Source organism: Uloborus diversus, chromosome 1 (genome assembly GCF_026930045.1).
Source record: "Uloborus diversus isolate 005 chromosome 1, Udiv.v.3.1, whole genome shotgun sequence".
In the NCBI taxonomy this organism is placed as follows: Eukaryota; Metazoa; Arthropoda; class Arachnida; order Araneae; family Uloboridae; genus Uloborus; species Uloborus diversus.
In genome coordinates this window covers 170,700,737-170,716,486 of record NC_072731.1, presented here as the reverse complement: position 1 = coordinate 170,716,486, position 15,750 = coordinate 170,700,737, and the positions used below count along the sequence as shown (strand labels likewise).

Below are 15,750 nucleotides of genomic sequence, written 5' to 3'. Positions count from 1 at the left end.
TATTGTTTTTATTTATTTTGGTAAGTGCATTAATTCATTTAAAAAATTGTTTTTGGCAACAGGGAAAAAGAAACGATTTTTTTTTGATATGATGTATTTATTTTAATGAGCTTATTAATTTTAAATATTATTTTTTCGTTTTGAAAGCTGTTAAAGATTTTTTTAATGGAAAAAAGTGTATTAGCTGCTTTGTTTAAAAGTTGCTGCTATTTTATTTGTTCTTTTTTTTTTTTTTACGCATCTAATGTTTTTAGATGAGTGCGGAATATTTCATTCCTAGAAATCAGCTTAAAGTATTTTAAAAATATGTTTGAAAACATTTGCGATTTTAGCTATTTTTGAGAACATTGATCAGGTACTAAAAAGTAGTATGGGTATACGGGAAAGTAGGCTCGTCTAGTTCTAGGCAGAACTTCTTGTTCAATTTTTTGATGAATTTATTCATGCTATGTCTCCATAATTTTACACATATCTCTACCAAACTTTCAGCTTTCAATGTTTGCAGCATAGGCAGATTTAGGACTGAGTTCCTTGGGGGGGGGGGGGGGCAGTCTTTTTTTTTTTTGAGCAATATTGGCTGTTTTGGGGTCTTTCTTTTAGTCTGGACAATTTTTCTGATGATGGTAAAAAAGTCCATTTTACCCCCCCCCCCCTCCCCCCAGACACTGTGTTCTTTTTCCTGAAATACATAAGATCCTGTCGTACTTATTGTTTCATTTTTTCATATGTTGCTTGCTGCCCTTCTTAAATTAAACCCAAGAGGGGTAATGGTGTCCCTTGAAGTAGGGTGTAGAATATCTCCAATCTCAGGGGGTCTGGGGGTTTCTCCCCCGGAGGAATTTTTATAAAATAGATATAAAATTCTGCATTTTGGAGTCTTATGAGGGGTAATTGGAACTACAAAAATATTGGAAAAAATAGGCAAAAATTGCAGATTACAATAATCCACAGTAAAATTTGTTTTCGGGTCAACAAATCAATGACAGCAGCTCTTAGAAAGAAAAAGCGAGGGAGAAGAGAAGAATTGTGCATTGTTATTTGCTTACATCAGCTGTAGGTTCAATTCCATAAGCTTTTGATCACGCCTCCAACCCACCCACAAATACAACAATGAATTCAATACAAAATGATCAATAGTAAAAAATGCTTTAAAAGAAATGAGGCAGTGAGAAGCAAAGGGATGTAAGTGGACATTTTCAAGTTTTGAGTAAAACACATATAAAGATTATGTCCTAGGTAGGCTTTCATTGAATTTTTTTTATAAATCATGCTATACAGCAGCACCTACCAGCGCTACTAATACTTTCTCTTGCCCCAAGACAGAGGAGGGGTTCATCTACCATTTGTACTGGTTATCTCCAAATATTTAATTTTGCCACTTGCATCCCTTTGTTTCTCACTGCCTCAAATGCTGTAAAATAAGTAACAAGAGCGTAACATGCTGCTCATTTGGACAATTCAAAATTTATACAATTGATTTTAAAAAATGAAGCACACTTTGATTAGGAATTTCAAAGACTCATCTTATTCTTTTCAAGAACAATTAAAACTATTTAAGGCACTTCATTTGCCCTTTCCAGTCTCTGAAAATTAGTATTAGATTGTAGTTTTACACTATTGTTCTAACTTTGTAAGAAATAACTATTTTAAGTTTAAAAGGAAAAAAATATAGATTTGTCATTACAACAACTTTTCATTCTTTTTTCAATTACAAGTAGTGCAGAAAACGAAAAAGAATAGAGGTAGCGCTTTTTTTAAATACTGCTTTCAGACTTAAATAAACAGCAAGATATGAAACACGTGAGTCACAAAAATTTATCCCAAGTAATATTTTGCAGAAACGTGAGAACCATGATTTTTGCATTTTTGATGCAGGATGGGGCAAAGAGCTGGATTTGACATATTTCTGCATTTATTCCCCTAATCCCCTTCATTTTTTAAATTTTTGGTTTTTATCTACTTTTCCAAATTTTCAAGCACTTTAAAGTGAAATTTATTTTGTCAAGTACTATTTTTTAATTTTAAGGGATAAGTCATGAATTTTTCAGGTGGTAAATCAGTTTTTAAAATCTTGGTTTTTGTTTCTAATGTGTTGAAATAATCATTAATTATTTTAAGCATTGCAGCTGAATACATAGCTCGTTATTTTCACTTATATACTTGCCCTAATGGTTTTCAGTTCAAAATTATGGTTTTCAACACATTTTCAGCAACCCAGTGACAGCTTTACTACTTGTAATTTAGTGTACAGTCCTCCCCCCCCCCCTCATTAGAAAGGGACAGTCACTATTCTCTTCATTTTCACTTCTGAACTATTCAAAAAAGAAAAAAAAAAAACATGATTTTTTTCTTTTAAGATTTTGGAAGGTGTGTTATTATATATAAAGTCCTCCAAAGACTGGGGGGGGGCATTGCTCCCCTTCGCCCCCCCCCCCCCCCCCATAAATCCGCCCATGGTTGGCAGCTATGATATAACTTTAATGACAGTCTCTTAATCTCAAACTCTGGAAATATCCCATACTACACCTATATTTAAATTTGCACTATATTTTACTTTAAAGATTAACTGAGATGCAATATTTTATTAAAATAAAATTATTAGTAAAATTAGAACTATCCTTCACCCTCTCCGTCTATTATAGAGCTACGTAAAATTTTCATCGTGTGTATTTTTTTTTATAGGTTAGGCCTATGGTCGTGGGGGAACCTTTCAATTTTCGACATCTTATATCTACCACTGCCCACTCACCCAATGAATTTTTCACCATTAAGAGTACAGCAATCCATCAATATATTATATAATAACATTAACAAATTCAACATCTGTGCATCTTCATTTTGTTACAGGTGTCAAAAAGATTGAAGCAGCATTATGCCTTAACTGATGAAGATGCTGACAAGGTGATTGATTCAATGCCATCCAACACTGAGTTAATTCAAGAATCTAATGTAATTTTTTGTACTCAGTGGAGTCCAACTGTCACCAAACAGCAGGTATTATGATTAAAGTCGTTCTTCCGCTATGAATTTTTAAAATAATCTGTGTGTATTTGTATTATCTGAGAAAGTCTGTTTTTTAAGAAATTCATTTTCATATTGACTTACATCATTTAAAGTTATGGTGTGTTTCTTTTACAGGTAGAAAGAGCATGGACTCATTTGAGAGAAACATTGCGTCTGTAGCTGTTATCACATAATATCTACACTACATATACCTCAATTGTAATTTTATTCAACTTAATAAAACTTTTTTATTTTTTTATTTTGCATGCTCCGTACAATTCATCTTTCTTTTTTTTTTCAAAAGACGTATGAATGAATCCATATTTTAAGCCACTACAGTAGAATACTTACCGCATAACTTTTCAGAAGTAAACAATAGGTTTTGAAATTTTAAAAATATCTCTGTTTTGCCTTGCAAACATAAAAATTGTTAGGTAAATTCAAGTTTGAAACTGTCTTTCACCTTTTCATTTTAATTCAAAGCTTTTGAATGAAAATTAGTATTCACAGCAAAAAAAAAAAAAAAAAGATGGCTCTTGAAAATGTAGCTGTTGTGCAAACCATGAAGCTAGCAGAAGTGCAGGATAATTCACTTTCTTTTGATTGTGAAATATATTTATTTGCGAGTGATTAGTTGTATATAATTAGTGCTTCAGTACTCATTTCTAATAGAATGCATTCTGAAGCGCTAATATATAGATACATTTTGAATATTAGTTTTAAAATTTGTGCAATGACCTATATAACATCAAAACCTGTATAACGCAAAAGCTCTGGTCCAAAGGAGTGCATTATAATGGTCTTCTACTGTATTGAATTACCAGACTCAAATGTAATTATTACTCAAATACATTGAATTATTACTCAATCCAGAGAAGAGTGAATTCATTTGAAAATAATTCACTCTTCTCTGGATTGAGTTTGAAAAACCCATATTTTATGAAAAATAAATTTGTTTTAATTAAAAAACTGAAAAACAAAATTACAAATATTTTTAACAATTTAAGCTGGTCCTAGTATTATTCATTTGTTTACAGAGACTTTTATGATAGTCATGCATTTACGAATAAAAAAAAATATTCATCTTTAAATAGCTTGAAAGTTCATCTTACTATCAAGTTTTGGCGTAAGTTTCTGGGAATCCAGTTGGTTCTTTATTATGACTTCTCTTTCAGATTTTTTGCACAATATAGTCGAAACTACTGTCAGTTTTAACTGCCCTTTCAACAGCCTGTGTGACATGACAGGCGTAGTCAGGGCTTGATTTAAGTGTAAGCCACAGGCTTTTGGGGCCCTCCAAAATGACAAAAAAATCTTTTTTTCATAATGAATGTTTTCATTTGTTTTGCTCTATGAAATGTTTTTTTTTTCTAGTGTAAGTTTTAAAATTAAATTGTTATTGCTGACTCTGTATTTTAACAAGGTACAGTGGCCGCCGCTTATATGAATCACGTTTGTTCTAAACAGTTTTAATTCCATAAAGCAGCTAATTCAATGAAATTGCGTCTTGTTCTGTTTATGACGATTTCATTCAATAAAGCGGCTGATTCAATTAACTGGCATCCACTGTATATGAGTTCAGAAGAAAACTAACTCTCCCATGAATTGAGAATACTATCTGGAGTGACATGTAGCGTAGAATCAGACCACTCAAATGTAATTCCATGTTGGTATGGAGTTTAATATTACTGCTTAAGTCATTTATTTTGTTTCTGTTAATTTACAATATTTCAAGATGTTTGTATCTTTTCTAAGTGCTTATTTATGTTTCAAATTACAAATACAGAGCTGTTGATCTTTATTAGGGTAATTGGCTGGTAAATTGACTAGCACCCGATTAGCTGGGCCCAGAGCATGTTGTGAGTTGTCACTTTTGTATCCGTAATATCAAAACAACTTCTTATTATCTAGTATTTTATTTAGTTAGTTTACTTCAGCGATACTTAACATGCGACCTACAAAATACATGCAGTGCTGACTGAGCTTTCCTGAATGACCTGGTCAAGTCAGCAAAAATCTTGACAGAAGGTGATAAACATATTTTAGTGCAGATACACTCCCCCCCCCCCAAAAAAAAAGCCCTTTTTCTCTTTTTGCAAGCAATTGAAGACCAGTTTGGAAAAAGAAAATTTTTTGTGTAAGGTATTCAGTGACATTATCAAAACATATATATATTTACATCCTTGATTTACTGCAGCCTCACGTTCTTCCGTTCTGTAAGTCAAGGGGGCCCCCACAGCTTTGTTGAGTTTACAGTCCTAAAATTACTAAATGGGGCCTTGAGCGTAGTTCAGACAATTCTTTTATGCCTGAAACAAACAGTTGAATATCTTCGTCAGAGATTATTTCAGCATTGGTGGATCAGAAACATTTTTCCAGTCAATGAGATCAACGTAAAATTCAGCATCAAACTTAAAAAGTCTGAGTCTATTTTGAGTATTTTGCTGAACACTACGAGTTTTTAAAATCCAACGGGCTGCCAATTCACGATGTACTGTTCCAAGTCTGCCAGCATAGTAATAAATCAAATTTTAGTATATGCAAAAACACTTTCTTTCTACTACAGGATCAATTTTGCCCTTCAACTTAGTGGATAAATAGCTAGTTGCAGTGATGAGTTTGAAGAAGTGCCGAAACCCTTCTTTACATAAAGGGTAACTTTTGATAGCAAACCAGATTGGAGCATAAACTTTGATGACATATATTGCAAGAATTATTAAATTTTCAAAAGGAGATTTCCCTGAAGCACACAAACGTAGAATTTGATGAGAACAAATTAGCCATCATGAATGAGACATTTTGCCAGGCTTGTCTCTTGCCAGGCAATTTTTCGTGCTATTTTGCGCTTCCGACGAATCATGTTATCAATAATTTCTAAAGCGGTGGGGTAAAGAACTGTTGAAGCAATATCTATTTCAACCCTGTCTGATACTTCATATCTATCAGATGTCCATGGATGGAAGCAAATTAAAGTTTAAAGTATTGTTTGCAGTATTAAATTTATTGATATAAGCGTTTACAGTTTGAAGCTTGGGAAAAGTCCATTGAATTCATCCTCACTGGTTGTATCCGATAGAAAAGATGCCATGAAGTAATGACACTAAAACTGTCTTCACTTTCTTCTTAAAGCTAAAACTGCGATTTTTTCTTTCATGTATTTTCCCCCCGGAAAAATGTAGTTAATATTGTTGCTTTTGAGAGATGAAATGTCTAATAGCAGTTTGCTAGCTTGGTAAAACAGTTCTAATTATTTTCTTAGGTATTTCCGGATAGGATTTTAAAAGATTGTTGCATTTCAAGAGGTAGATTTTTACCATCTCTCACTCATTTATGTTGCACCGTACGCAAGAAGCGTTTGACCAAATTTCTTCTTTTTTTTTCACAACAATTTCTTTTATTTCCTTGTAAGATGGTTCTATTTTAGTATCATTATCATGTTTTAGCTTATGACAGTATAATTCATAGTACATCATAACATCTTTGATAGCAGGCAACATGCTGCAGTTAAATTTTTGCAGTTGAGTTGTTTGGTATATTAGAAGGATCACCAAACAACTTGCATTTATAATCTGAACAAGTGCAATCCATGATTTTAAATGTTGGGCATAGAAGCATAAAACTACATCTGGCTCACTTAGTTTCGATCGAAGTTAGATTGATACAGCTAAATTAACTTTTACGTGCACAGGTAATTTCTAGACTCTGGTTCACACATTTCCGCCAATTATAACACCTTAAATGGCAAGTGTGAATTTAAACCAGTTGATCACTTGTTGCTGTAAACAAAGTAACATTATTATTGCAATTTTACATGGAACGTATCCGATTTGGGTAAGGAAATCCAAGCTTCAAACTCAATTTGGAGGCAAAAAAACTTTTCAGAATGGAATAAAATTTCACACATGTTAGTTTGGGACCATTTAGCACCTTTTTCAGGGTGGCGACAGATCAGGGAAATGTCAGGGAACTTTAATAATCAGGGAAAAGTCAGGGAATTTCGAAAAAATAACAAAAAATCAGGGAAAATTAATTTTATGAAGAAAATATTTTTTTTTTTTTTGCTTTGCAAAATTAAGTACCTTAAATCTCTACGCATTTTCCACCAATTATCTGTTCAAAAAAAAAAAAGTTAAAATTAATGAGGTGCGATTGTACACTGCCGCATATTTGTGAATCTTTTTTCCTTAACGTCAAAGTATTGCATCTTACTTATTAACCACAGGATGAACTTCCTAAGATTGCTTCTGTGTCTGTAAAGTTGTTACCTAGCTTGAAGTTTATTTTACGTAGTATTGAAAGCGTGAAAGCAAACAACCCTACAGGCTAAGAGGAAACTGTCATTAATGCCTTAGCTCTTTTGCCTTTATTCCATTGTCTCGAAGTAATAAGCATATTGTAATCAAGATTTCAAGAAGAAATCTTTGTTTTTTGAATTAATACTGATAAAAGCTTAAAAGTTATCACTTCTTCGCGTTTTTTATGTAATTGCTAAAATTGAACTTTAAATCAAAAAGACTTTTTTGCTGTTGTACTATTTGCTGTCACCGCGGTATAGAAAGGTTTTCTTTTTTTCAGGCTTAAATGATTCTTTTATTTTAAACAAAAGTTGTATTCTTTTATATATTTTGAAATTAACCAATTGCCTTTTAATCCCCTTGCATTTTAAAGCTGTTTGTTACAAAAGCAACCTAAGATTTTTTTCGATACATACTGAAATCATTTGAAATAGAGTTAACTTGTGCACTTCAGTAAATATCTTTATTTTTTTTATTGTTAAAATGCTGTAATCATTCATTAAAACCTGTGTTCTTGATTAGAGAAAAGCTCCCTATGAATGGATGTCAAAAGGTTTCATCTGCTTTGCATAAATATGTCAATTAGTTATATAAGAATAACTACATTACTTCTTTCATTTCACTATTACTTGTTTTTCTTGCAACAATTATTACACTGTTTGTAAATTTAGTTAAATAACTTCAATTACTTTTTAGTTCTATCATAAATACACATATGTTTTTAGGAATAATTTTAATAGTTTCTTAAAATTCTTATACTAAGTGGTTACTGGAAGTAAAGTATTTTTTTTTTTTTTTTAATTTTATTTTACTTTCCGTTATAGAAAAATTTAATATACTGTTTTGTAGGGTTTCTTCCAAAAAAATTCACTTGATATGCGTCTTTAACAGCATCTTTTTAAAATTATATCTTTAGTTCAACAACTTTACACAACTTAAAACGTTTAAAATACTGCATGTTATACAAACATACAATGGGTTTCAAGTAGAGCAAAGAAAGGAAACCATTATCATTGGTAACGTAAATCAGGGAAAATTGATGAACCTAATTAGAGAAAAGTCAGGGAACTTTTTTTCACAGTTTCTGTAGCCACCCTGATTATGTTTAACATTTAGTTACTTATTATTGTGAAACTGCGAATCAAATTTGATATTGTTAGAAATGAGAGTCGAATGGAATCTTTCTGTATAGAAGTTAAAGCACTGTATTGAAGTAAAGCACTGAAATTCAGTGCTTTACTTCCATCTAGCTTTCAATCATGGATTGGAGTGTTGAAACATGCATATTTTTTTTAACGAGAAAGTATGGTTTGAAATGACTTGAGCCGCACTTTTCTTAGTTTGTGGTGTCATTTTCTTGGAATAATTGAAAACTACAGGAATGCACTGAAACTGTCTTTTTTGACCGAGAAAAATTATTTTATCTTTTTGAGTACATTATGAAAAGTGCTTAGTATTTTTTTTTTAATTCTGTTATTTTATTCTTTTTAGTGTAAATGCATTTCAGAAGGAGAATAATAATGTTACCATAATAATGTTAATATGAAACCATCATGAAACCTTACTCTAAGTTTCTATAAAAATGTTCCATGCTAAAAGAAAATGAATCTCTAAGATATATTCGTGTGCTAAATTATTAGAAACATTTATGTATGAAAAGGTTTCCCAAACTATTTTATGTTTCACAGCATACAAGTTATTTGCAATAAAGATCTTAATATGTCTTTCCTTAGCCCCGTCATTGTTATTGATTATGGGCATAGATGAGGATAAAAATCCTAAGAAAGCAATGATATTGAATACATTTCATGCTTGCTTCAGAGAAGCCTTGATTCAAAATTTTCATTATGATTGCTATTAACATTACCGTTGCAAGGCAACAAATTTTGTAACAATGGGTTTTATATTTAAACATTTAATGGGGAAATTACATGAAATTTGCTGTTTTGCATCCTAACCGAAATAATTTTATTTTAGAATTTTAATTTTTCAGTGTTAAGTTGTACTTTAGGATTAAGCAAATTATTTAGTGAAATCCCGAAGTTTCTAAGTGATCTAGATGTTGAGATAAAAGCAAAATCAGGCCTCAGATTACTCCGTGACAATCAGGCCAAGCATAAATAATAAAAGTGCTTAAAAACATTTCAATGAAAGCCTACCTAGGATGTTATCTTTAAAGGTATTTTACTCAAAACTTGAAAGTGTCTACTTACATCCCATTGCTTCTCACTACCTCATATTTTATTTTAAAAACAAATAAGAGTTAAGCAATTAGATGCTTATTATTTTAAAAGTTAACAGTTTTCCAAAAAAGAGGAGAAAAAAAGACGGAATTGCGCTTGTTTGTTTTGCTTTTGTGTGTGACAATATTTTTACCCGCTGTTTCTTTTAACATTCTTGTTAAAATAAAATGCAACTGCAAAAAAAAAAAAATTAAAGTTATTTATAGGCTCTAGTTGATTGATGTTGCCTATTAATAGCAAATGTACTCAAATTAAACACATTTTAAGCCACATGGCAGCATAGAAAACTGTCTGTCTTGTGGAGAATTCTGAAACAATCATTAATTTTGCACAGTAGCAACTTTGCACGATATTTTAATGTTGTAATAACACAAATATTTAAATGTTTTGTTTTATGCTCTGCAACTGCATTAATAAACCTAATTTAAGTTCTACAAGAAGTAGTACTACTCTTTGCCTCTTCTAATTTTATATTTGCAAACATGAGAATGTATCTTCAGCTTCAACATGAAGGTACAACCGGTGCAATTTACAACTTTTCTAAGATTGGATAGAAAAATGAGATTTAATTGTTGATTCACTTCGGCACTTTGGCAAAAGTACTAAGCCAAAGAAATCATATTCTATTTGATTGATCTAGGACAATCATTCCTGCCACATTTCCATGTAAACCTACGAATACTTAGTAAATGGAATAACCCTGTTATTCCATCGCAGGACGCAAACAAATTGAAATCTCAAATACAAGTCATTTGAAAAAGCTGCCTTTAAAATTAGTTATTAATTCATATAATATAATAGCTAAAATTTTAAGGAAGGCTATGTACAAATAATGAGAAAAATCAAATTTGCAATATTTCAGGCCTCAAAAATGTCCCTCTTTCAAACGATGATTAACTCATCCATAATATCGTATTACCCCGCATGCTGGAAAAAAAGTAATGTTGACCAGCATGCTGGGAAATTCGAATTTTCTGGCATGCCAGATAATTCACAAGGGTTATTTTGCAACAAAACAAATTTCCCCATTCAGTTCCAATCAGAAAGCAAACCACTGTAAGGGAAAAAATCCAGAACGTAAACTTCTTTCAAGAGAATGGTGTACTGCATATTATATGTGATTGTTATTTATGGTAGATCATTATTAACAGATTTAATTGCGTGCCAATAAAGTAATCAATTCAGAAGCAGTCATTGTTGTTGCGATTTGTTCATAATTATTTTAATTTTATTATTTTGGGTACCTTTTAGAGAGTTAAGCTTAATTTTTATTTATTGAATAGCTATAGTGAATTCTTTTGTACTGGTTTAGGGGCGGTAACTTACTCATTAAATGGTTTGCTTGGTTTTAATTTAATTTTTATAAAATTATTTGTTATTAAACAAGATTTTTCTTGTTAAAATAACAACTGACATTGTTAATAAATATTTTTACAAAATTCAACTGTTTATTAGTACTAATAAGATATGTGTAGAACTTATATTCATAAAGTATGTTTTTTCCTAACCTCAATTTTTCCGACATGCCATAAAGGACCAGGCAAGTGTTATTGAAAATCTGGTGACCTCCGAATTTTGCGGCATACCCGATAATGCGGGGTAATATGGTATATCACAGTAGAAAATAACCATTCCAAAGAATATTAAAAAGAAACATGAGAAAAATGTAGGAAAACAAAATATCTCGCGTTAAAATTTAATTCTGATTTTTGGAGAAAAATCGGGAACGTTCTGCAGTGTTTTCTGCAAATAAACTGTTCAGAAAGAAAGAAAATTAAATTTCGTAATCATAGTTTCTTCTCTAAAATGAACAATAATCATGTTTCTGTATTAAAAAAAAAATCATTTTCACAATTTTTAAAAATGGTTCATTTTGCAAATTTCTGTCTGTCGCTTTTATACAATACTGACATCAATAAAATATGTACAGGTTTTTCATTTTTTGCTTCCTTATGATCCTTTTAAGTTTTTATATTACCTTTTTGTTTAAAAAACGAGCTCCATTTTGCTTGTAATCAATTAAAAGAAAAATTCGTGAATGGGAGATTCGGCTTTTCTCGCACTTTTAGAACAGTCGGCCATTTACTGTAATTAAAGCTTTTAATTAAAGGTTGGATAATATGTAATTATATAAGAATGTGTGGGATAAAAAGAAAAGTCGATCGTAAATATCGCACTTTCGAAAAATTTACTTTTTAACATGTAAACAGGGCAGTGTTTCTTCTAGAATTTGCTGTAATAATAAAACAGTAAAAATTCCCTGATTTTTATATTTTATTGCCATTCTAAACATCCTTAATTAACTTTCTAGACCAATTTTAATTTCAAAAATCGTTATAAGTTTAAGATGAACATTGGTGTAACTTAATAATTTTTATAGGTGAAACCAGGGGCGGACTGGCTATGTGGGCATTTGGGCAAATACCAGAAGGGCCGGTTCCCCCGAGGGCCGCTGAAAAGAAATCAGGGCAGCAGGAGCACAATTTTCGGGCCACGGCTCAAAAGGGATACCAATAACCCGGGAAAGGTTTTAGGTATGGTGGTGCTTAGTCGGAAACAGGGCCGCCGAGAGCCAAGGCGGCCTCCTTGTCAATTTGGTCACCCCCCCCTCTAGAAAAAACTTATGCTACTCCAATCCCGATCCAGGCCTCTTCAAGGACCGGATCCCTACTTTACGAATAGGCTGACATGGCCTCTCGTTGGTCCTGCGGAAACCAGAGGCTTGGCTTGGAGTCCAAGCAGTATAAATTTTATAAGTTTTATGAAAGGAGGGGGGGGGGGGCGCCTCGACTCTCGGCGGCTGCGGCCGGGATTCCCTTTTTCCACATCTTCATACATACTTGTGTGTGTGTGCGTGTGTTTGTGTGATGTATAGTTTTGATTTTTATAATGAGTGTTTTGACCCTCTGTCATTCTCTTCGCTGCGCTGCTATTTGAGTAAAGGTTGTGTAAGGGGGGCGGGGGGGGGGGTGTTGTCGTTTCCTCCCGAGGCTGATTAAGCTCACGTTGGCTTTGTTACTGGGCCTTCCTGGACGGAAAAAGGCCAGCCGAGAATTATCCACGACCACTTGTTTTATTTTTACAAAATAAACGCAGCTTATTACTTTAATAAAACTAAAACCTATTTTTAGTGAAGGAAATCAGAAAAAAATCTCTGATTCAATATCCCCTTAACATCTGTTTGTGGCCTAGTGCTTCGCTTCAGAGCAGTTTCACAGTTTAAACTTTTTATTCCTTGCAGGGACTGCTCCTGCTAACAAAATAATAGTGCTAATCAAAGGCGTTCCTCTTGGCAAGAAAGAAAAAGGTAAAGAAACACAGGAATTGGGTGGGTAGATCCTATCGTCTCGTAACATACCAGGGTTCATACTCTATTTGGATGAAAAAATTCCATGACTTTTTCATGACTTCATGAAAATTTTCATGATCTTGTTACATGAAGAGAATAGTACTATTTAATATCAAACTTGCGATTTTTTTTTTTTTTTTTTTTGGAAATGAGCATTAGCAAAACTTTTATGTGAATGCCACTTCCTGATTGAAAAAATATCAGTGTGCACCTAAAAAACTGAATTCTTACCTGTTTTCATCATATAAGTTTAAGTTAAAACTAAAGTGAATGATGCTTAAACATGGCGACTATTTTTTTTTAAACAGGCAGAATGATAATGATTGGGGAAAAGGTTGAATGAATCATTACTAAGTTTCAATAAATTTGCTTCAAAAGTTGTCTTTTAATGTCAACTTGACAATTTTTTGGTTATTTAATATAAAGCCACATTCTTTAGTAAATTCATGTTTCTAAACCAGATATCTATTAAAAAAAAAACATTTCATAGTAAAAAAAAATCTTTTGATTTAAATGTACTTGTTCACTTATTTGTACATTTTCAAATGCATATATAAATTGATAGGTTCAGAAATTCCAGAACATGTTTGAATAATGACACTGAACGTACCAGTGGGTCGCATGGATTAGTTTTGCGGGCCGTCTATTGGACACTACTGTTTTTGAGCATTAAAATTCCCTGATTTCTGTGTTCTATCGCCTGACTAAAGATTGTCCAAAACCTTCAACAAATTGAGATAAACTCTGATAAATCTTAAAATAAAGATTTAGGAGTGATGGAAACGAACTTGGATGCAATGTTTTTTGAGATCGTTGAATTTTCCAGTTTAAATAGCTTTCATGGTGCAATACTAAGTCACACAAGATTTCTAATGCTTTTTTTTAAGCTACTGTTACTTTTTTCCCAGAACATTTTTCCATGACTGAAAATAAATTTCCATGACTTAGACTGAAAATTTCAATTTTCCATGACTTTTCCAGGTCTGAAATTTGCTTATTTTTTTTCCATGACTTTCCAGGATTTCCATGACTTGTACGAACCCTGAACATACATCTTCTTTAACTTGAATAATACAAAAGTCTCTGATTCCAATTCCCTCCCATTCATCTGAAGAACATGCTCTCTTTTACTTTTTTAACGATGTTTTATTTTGCGAAAATACTCATTTTATGACCAGTACTTGTTATATCTTATCTCAGAATCTCCCTCTCGAAGAAGGAATATATGATATAAGCAGAGCTGTGGGGAGTACACACCACACACCAATAACAAAACAGCGGAAATGGCTCAAATAGCCTTTTTCTACAATTAAACATTATAAAGCTATCAACATTCAATCTTCCTTTCAGCTTTAAACTGATGAGCCCCACTAGCCTAGGGGACAATCGTTACCCTGTTTCATTGAACGTAACCCCCGTTTCAAGAATCAGAGCCATTATATGCCCTCCCTCATCATATACCGAGAAATTTGGCGAAGTCTTTTTTATGTGACGTGAAGAGACTGGACCTCAGAATCATTCTCTCAAGATGAGAGCACTTACTTTTTTCTACGAGGTCGAGGTTTGGCTTTTTTTATTTTATTCCCAGGATATTTTTTGCTCATCATGTAAAGTTTTAAATCAATTTAAAGATACGTCAAAAAAATAAAATAAATAAATAACAACCTTCATCTTTATTATCACTATGGTTTAATGCTAAAGACGTTTGCAGAGCAGGTATGGCACTATTTATACAATTTCAACAATCAACTACAAATTTGTCCAATATTACAATTTTTTTCTTTCTTGGAGAAAAATAAAACAGATTCAATTTAAAAGTTTGAAGACTGCGGGATTTTCCTTTAGAAAATGTGAGGGTTTCTTAGAGATAAAGTGAGCTTAATTCAAATGAGAAATTTTCGACTAAGTTTTAATTAGATTTTTGCCTCCCATACAGTATTTTAAGTATGCTTTTAAACATCGACGTCAATCAATGTGTTAAAAAATCAACTATTTTTTATTATTATTAAAAGACTATTTTTCAGTATACTTTCTACGTCATAACCAATGCGTTTTGCTTCCGGCTTTTAATTGTTTTCAGAAACAATGAACAACAGTAGTAATTATAAGTATATCATACTTCTGCTGTTTAATTCTTGGAAAAAAAAAAAAAAAAAAACAATGAATAAATGAATCATTAATAAATTTAACAAATAATTTCAAGGCTGAACTTATGCAAGCTTATTTATGGGCATTTTTAAAAGCTTTTTTTTTTTTCGCTGTACTTGTTCAAAAGTGCTTTTAAATTCGATCATAGCATACAAATCAGCAATATTGAAAAAAGGTTAATATTAAATATAATTTATTCTTTCTTTGTGTGCAACACATTTTTTTGTAAAAGAACAATAGGCTACAAGTAAATATGTTAAAAATTTTAAAAACTCATACCTCAAATAAATTTTAAAGCGTAAAATATTTAAAATTAAATGTAAAAAATGTTTTCAATTCCAAAGACTATTTCTAAACGCCTTGTTAGCACTAAAAAGTATAAAATAAGTATATGGCTTCTTGTTTGCAACACTTGAAAATTGCAGTTGATCAGAATATCTTTTATATTTATGTTAATTCTAAAGCAATAATTATTTGTGAAATAAAATTAAAAATTTGAGAGAAGAGATAGCTGCTTCTTTCAAAATAAACATAAATAAGATCAACTTAAATTTTTGAGCGTTGCAATCAAGAAACCATAAAAGTACTTATTTTATGACTTTTTAGTACCAACCAAGCTTTAGAAATAGTCTTTACAGTTGAAAACATTTTTTACATTTTATTACAGCTCCCAAACATGAACTTTGTTTCGCTACTTTTGATGCATATTAAT

General features: G+C 31.8%; 1 protein-coding gene across 1 annotated transcript in view; it reads left to right on the top strand.

Moving 5' to 3' along the window:
* LOC129222964 (bifunctional coenzyme A synthase-like) overlaps nucleotides 1-3,268 on the top strand; it is a 47,951-nt gene extending 44,683 nt beyond the window's left edge. The window contains exons 7-8 of the mRNA XM_054857530.1: nucleotides 2,848-2,994; nucleotides 3,139-3,268. Coding sequence (XP_054713505.1) covers nucleotides 2,848-2,994; nucleotides 3,139-3,183 — 192 coding nt within the window. The 3' untranslated portion in view covers nucleotides 3,184-3,268. The remainder of the gene's footprint in view (nucleotides 1-2,847; nucleotides 2,995-3,138) is intronic.
* The last annotated feature ends 12,482 nt before the right edge of the window (nucleotides 3,269-15,750 follow it).